At 47.6% G+C, this 6,148-nt stretch overlaps 1 protein-coding gene across 1 annotated transcript; it reads right to left on the bottom strand.

The window, feature by feature from the left end:
- Window positions 1-2,936: 2,936 nt before the first annotated feature.
- FOXG_06861 (V-type proton ATPase subunit A) lies at window positions 2,937-5,742 on the bottom strand (the record flags this gene model as incomplete). Its single annotated transcript, XM_018385501.1, has 4 exons — window positions 2,937-3,109; window positions 3,164-3,343; window positions 3,407-5,419; window positions 5,475-5,742. The coding sequence occupies 4 exons, from the start codon at window positions 5,740-5,742 to the stop codon at window positions 2,937-2,939; spliced, it is 2,634 nt and encodes an 877-aa protein (XP_018242901.1).
- Window positions 5,743-6,148: the final 406 nt, after the last annotated feature.

The following is a 6,148-nucleotide window of genomic DNA, read 5'->3' as shown; positions in this document are numbered from 1 at the left end:
CAAGCCCGAATATCGCTGCGGAGTAAGGGTAACCACATCGGACTAGGCTAGACATATCAAACGGTGCTGAATAACCCCCCATATTCCTAGCTCAGGATAAACAAGTGAGCTGTCCACCGGCCCACACGAGGCCACTTACCTTCCACCTCAAAGCTAAAGATAAACGCATCGTCTTCATGACAACAAGCATTTACAGTGAGGCTGCAGCCTTGCAGACCTTGATAGAGGGTACGTCCGCTTTCCCAGGCTAGGTTGCTAAGCTCTAACCCCTCAGCGAACCTGCGGGTGTTATACCCAATGCACCAAATGGAGGTCGTGACATACAAGGGCGGCGACGGTCAGATCTACGCATGCGTAGTCGGGGTGCCGAGTCACCGTGAGTGATACGTGGGAGAGCTCGAGATTCTGCACAAGGGCGAGCCTGGAAATCCGCCATGGGGTTTCAAGCACTCGCTGGAGAGTGTTTTCCGCGAAACTCAGGAGTTATTGGGGGCTCAACTACAGAGACAATGTCGCAGGGGGGTTGAACCTTGACTGCATTATATTGTATTCCTGATATGTGATTGTGAAATGTATAAGTACTCCGCGATGTTAGCTTGCTCCCAGTTTAAGTACGCTCTCTCCATGTGATTTTCAATACAAGATAAGCCAGCTCAATTACGAAATCAGCCATAACTCTGTCATTCTTAAAGCGGCCTTTCGGCATCAACACATTTCCCGAAGTCTGGTTTCCCTTCTCGATTCGTCTCTAGTAGTTCAATTGCGTTGTGTATCTAAATTCAAACCTCTACCTGGAGAGTATCTGATATGGATGCTGGTCATTCTTGGTTACTATTCGGGAGACAGTTCTGTTACTGGCCGGCCGTTTACGAGAACTGAAGAGCATATCTATATCGGTGGCGTCATCGAAGAGGAGTAGGCCATATTTCTGAGCCCTTCGGGCTGAGATACCATCGGATTAATCCCTTGGGTTCTCGATCAAGAAGATTTAAAAGGGTTTTTCTTTCCACCAAGCAAGTCAATGTTGAGTGTTTCCTGTGTCTCGACGATAGGGGGAAAATCGGTACCCGACGACCCAAAGCTCCTCCAGCCAGGTGATCATCTTCTCCAACAACTGATGACCGGTAGTTGACTACAAGAGAATAGCACTATGGAAGGAGGCCAATAATGAACTAATAATCGAGCGATTTGCCTACTACGCACCCAAACCTGTACTGATGGGTGACGTCCGCAATCAGAGATCATGCTGCAGCCTGGCCCATGGATTCTCACAAGTAATATCAGTAAACCTATACACAGAAGCGTTTACACCATTGAAAAGAGAAGAAGGAAGACGTTCGGCACATATCACTGGACAAGGCAACTCACTGCGGCGGTTGCCAATCAACACTACAATCTAGAGGAGACAGTTCGATTGTACTCACTTGTTAGAAGGCTCACGAGAGTCCTGTCACTTGGTATCTGCTCTTCCCGGAGAGAAGGGTTATTGTAGAGCAAGAGTCGCCTGAAGCGCTCTGAGTTTACTAGATTGAAGGGGAGGTTATGGTACCTAAGCCAGTCAAGCAGGAGCAGCTGGTTCACGGTCGAATAATAAACGAGAATTGCTAACAAGGGTTTAATCTCGAGGATTCGTAGGATCGGCGTGAAGCATGTCGAGTAGATTCCGTTATATGCCTCCATTCCTAGAACCTAGACCGATCATTTTCCCACAAGGCGGCTAACAAGTCAATGCTTATCGTCGAGCAACATGGGATAGGGCGCAGGGAGATGGCACCAACCACGACCTTATATTCCCTACTCAGATGCCAGATAATACCTCCTGCCGTAGAAGCAACAAAGACATAATTTATAGTCTTCGGCCTATTACAAAGAAAACACCTCTCGCATATCCATACAATCTTATGAGGTTGCAATCGATTATCCTTCATTCTAAACCCGAATTACCACCACCAAGTCCGCTCCCGAGAAGGGTCATGGCATATTATAAAGCCGGGGAAATACTCGAATTTATCAATCGTCCAAGCCTCATAGTCTAGAAACTTACTAGGTACATACTTAGTCGAAGCCAAGCTAGTTAACAGCTCAGAAGAAGGCGGTGGGATTAAGGTAGTAGCATCTTCTACCTCTTCGTCGAAAGAGTCCAGGATATATCAGTACAGTAATAACTAAGACCCACAAAGAGTACTCGAGGTTAGACCATAGGCTACCACGTTAGCAAGTGTCAAATCTATGAGGTTTACTTAAATTAAATATATTCAAGCAGAGAGCATTGGACAAGCATCCAAGGACACGGGTCTGTCTTGTGTCACGCTGTATGACGCATCAGGTTAAGGTTACAACGGTACTGGCCGATGCGCAGTAAGGAATAGCCCCACAAATAATTACACCTACCCTAACATTCCCGACGAATTTGGCGATCAACGATCAAATCGATCAATCACGACTTATAGTTGATCGATATCGATCAACTGGAAGGCTCTAGTTGATGGATCGAAATCGAAATCGAATCGATTAATCGAATCGATCAAATCGATTGGTTGATCGATGTCGAAGCTTGCATATGGGGACCTGATAAAATGGTCTCCATCCTTAATTGATTCACCGTACATGGAAGTCAGCACTTAGTCGCCTTCGATATCCTTTGTGAGACAAATAAGATCATCACGCTTTGTATGCCGCCGTGTTCGTCTCATCTACTCCAAGCTCTTTATGTTGGGTGCTTTAGGCCGCTCAAGAGGACCTACAGACGGGAAATAGCTGTTGGATCTGGTCTTCTATAACCCAAAGCTAGAAATCAAGAGATTTTATACACGTCTTTCTGTTTAACTCTGTGGACAAGGTTGAGTATATGGTGCCTTCGGCTGCTTATACTATAACAGGCACAGCCATATGCTTTAAGGTGGGAAGTATTATCCCTCGTTAATATATTCATTCATTCATTGCACGTAGTCTTTCAACTCTTCCGACTCTTTTAACAGGTCGTTGAATGAGAATGGCGCGAATGGCCACCCCCCAAACTCTGCGAACTTGGAGAAGGACTCAACCCAAACCAATCTTAGCGAGTGCAACATGGCACTGGTACCCTCCATGCACACCAAAATGGCAATAGCTATAAACTTGTCAGTGTCCATCACATGGCGGTGATATTAAGGGCTAAGCATACTGAGGCAGAACCACACGCAGAAGCTGACAACAACCATAATGACACCAAGGGCGCCTTCCATGCTCAGAGCATGACCTAGAGTCATGTTCCAAAGAACCACGCTCAGTTGTCGGTGGGCCAGCGATAAGGCCCAAAGACGTAAGTACGAAGCAGTATGGGAGACGCAGTTTAAGCAAAACTCTGTAGGTGTAGGTAAAGGTTATCATTCACGTCGCCTCCAGTCCAGATGAGAAGGCAGCTTACCAACAGTGTGGATGATTTGTTGAATCATGACCTCACCCAACTTAAACTCGTCATGATCTTCATCAATGTCCTGAGTGCTTGCCATAACACTTTCACCATCATCACCAACGCTATCACCGTGTCGACTAACCAAAGCCTCGTTCTCATCACCACTGTCGAGGACGCTGACACGAGAGGTTTCACCGATGCCACGGTAAGCCTGACAGCGACGATAATTGTGATTCCACCACAGAAAGAAGGGCTTGAGGAAAAGGAGAATTGGGATCTGGGCAAAACTTATTAACAGCAGAATAACCTGGACATACTCTTGACCAGCATATAAACGCTCATCAACAGTTCCAGGCTGCAGGACCATTTTAATCAACATGTTTAGAAGGCTAGGAGGCTGTGCACCAGTACCGAGCCAGTCCACGGACCACTTATAGACGATACAAAATACGATGTAACCGACGAAAACCTGGAAAAATATCATTCTAGGAATGAAGTTACCCCAAATATCAATGGGCTTCTTGAGATGGCTCGCGTTGAGGTAGGAGAAACAAAGCGAGTACGTCATGTGAGCCCAACCAAGGATGATACTCATCTTCATCTTGTAGCTGTTACTGAAGAGAAGCTCGTTTTCTGTCCCATGCCATGCCCAATCTAGGCCGAACGGATAGTGGTAGCCGTGATCATTTAATGTACCAGAAATAACCCTCTTTTCTGGCCAGCTCTCCGGTTTTCTAAACGTCCAAGCGCTGTCAAAGATGGGCATGGACCTGGAAAAGGCTTCGTTGTAGATGAGACCAGTGAACAAAGAGAAAACGGCCATTACTAGTGTAATGTATCGGCCAAAGAATATTATAGCGAACAGTTCGAACGTGACCTTCTTTAGCGGCGTCTCCCAATGGATCATGGCTAACGCAGCAAAGACCAAGATAAGAGCGTGCCCAAAATCACCAAACATTACAGCGAAAAGGAAAGGGAAAGTGACAATGACAGATAGTGCAGGATTAACTTCCTGATAGGTGGCCGTGCCATACGCATTAACAATGGTTTGGAAGCCTTCCGTAAATTTATTAGTTTTCAGATAAGTAGGTGGCCTCTCGTTGGTTCGAATTTTGCTGACGGTGGACGGGACGGGGACGCCCGCTCGGCAGGCGACGTCCTGGAGAGTAGTCCTAATGAAGTGCAAATTATTCGTCGGACACCAGCACTCAGCAATGCGGGCCCAGTGGCCAGGGTCACAAGCGAAAAGGTTGAGTGTGGCATATACAGCCTTCTCCTTTGCGATGAGCACCATCCATACAGACAGAAACTGTGAAATTTGGTTGAGCTCTTCCTCAAGAGTAGCCTGGGTATTTTGAAGAACACTCTGGACGTCTTCGAGACGGCTATTTACTATGTGAAGCTGGTTGCGTCGAAGGTCGCTGCTCTCATCGATTTTGTATACTTTAGCTCCCATGGCTTCAGCGATCTTGCGGACCTTTGCCATAATTTCATTGCCACGAGTGAGGATGAGAAACACATTCTTCCCAATGACCTCGTTGGTCGAATCAGTTATTGGATCCGGAATCTCAGACTGTTCCATGTACAGGTTGCCACGGAGAGTTCGCCAAAGGATACGCTCAAAGGCAGCAGCACGGTCCCTGGAGATGACGCCACCGACGAAGTCAACTCTCATACTGGAAATCCCCCTCTCGACATGAGATGCAGTTCGATACTGCTGAATGCCGGAGGACAATGGCGTGTCATTGTTGTGTGTTGAGGCTCGAATCTGCTCGAGGTTGGCGGAAGTGTGATCAAGAACGCTACCAGCCTCCCTCAGCACGCACCTCCATTCAGTGAAGTTTCGCTCACGTTCTTTGAGTGCCTCGTAGCTGTCACTCAGTGCGGAAATGCGACGCTCAAGCTTCTCGCTCCGCTCTACGAGTTGATCAATCTCCGGGGTCGAGGGTTGCGCAGGAGTCTTGTTGTCAAGGTCAAATATCCGAAACCTGATTCCGGCCTTTATTATCTGTCCATGGAAGTATCCTGCGTACTTTTCCATTAGTCTGGATGATCTCCGAGGTTGTAATGAGGTACGTACGTAGCTGTCGTTCGACGTTATGAAGGCGTCGGACCTCTTGCGTAAAAGGTCGGCGAAAGGAGCTTACATCGTTGTTGAGCTGAGATGACACATAAGTAGTCTTCATGGAGATGGCATAAGCATGTAGGCTTACGTCGCGAAACTCGCACAATCCAAGCTCACCCAGCGCAATCACAACCTCCCGATCGATTTCGTGAGAGATGTACAGCTGAACCAGGCTCATATCCGCCGAGCGGAAGAAGGTATCCTTTTGTGACATGGGTGGCATGAGCGCCAAGGCCCGGCTCGAAGTTGTGGAACAGCCTGTCGACGGGCAAAAGGAAACCCGTTGTTGAGACGATTTGACTGAGAATTTGACCAAATCGTGTCGAACTCCTTTTAAGCCCGATGCCGGTGGTGGCAGCACTTAATCGGAGTTTGCCCTTACCTTCAAGACTGCAGGGTAACACTTCACCTCACCACCAAACGTGGCTTCCTGGCAACTGTGTGCTTTCTATGATTGCCTCAGAACATTCGTTGTGCAACGAAGAAGGTGGTAGAAAGGATGATCGAATTGAGGTACTGAAGACCCTAGTCGCCTGCACCATCACGCACCCAACATAAAGGGACCGACGCCCGGGCCAACAGGAAGAAATAGCGGCTTGTAGAAGTTGGGTCTAATCAGCAACGCGCCA

The sequence above is a fragment of the Fusarium oxysporum genome, chromosome 3 (genome assembly GCF_000149955.1).
Source record: "Fusarium oxysporum f. sp. lycopersici 4287 chromosome 3, whole genome shotgun sequence".
Taxonomy (NCBI): Eukaryota; Fungi; Ascomycota; class Sordariomycetes; order Hypocreales; family Nectriaceae; genus Fusarium; species Fusarium oxysporum.
The sequence above is the reverse complement of the archived record's forward strand: the minus strand, read 5'-3'. Positions and strand labels throughout refer to the sequence as shown.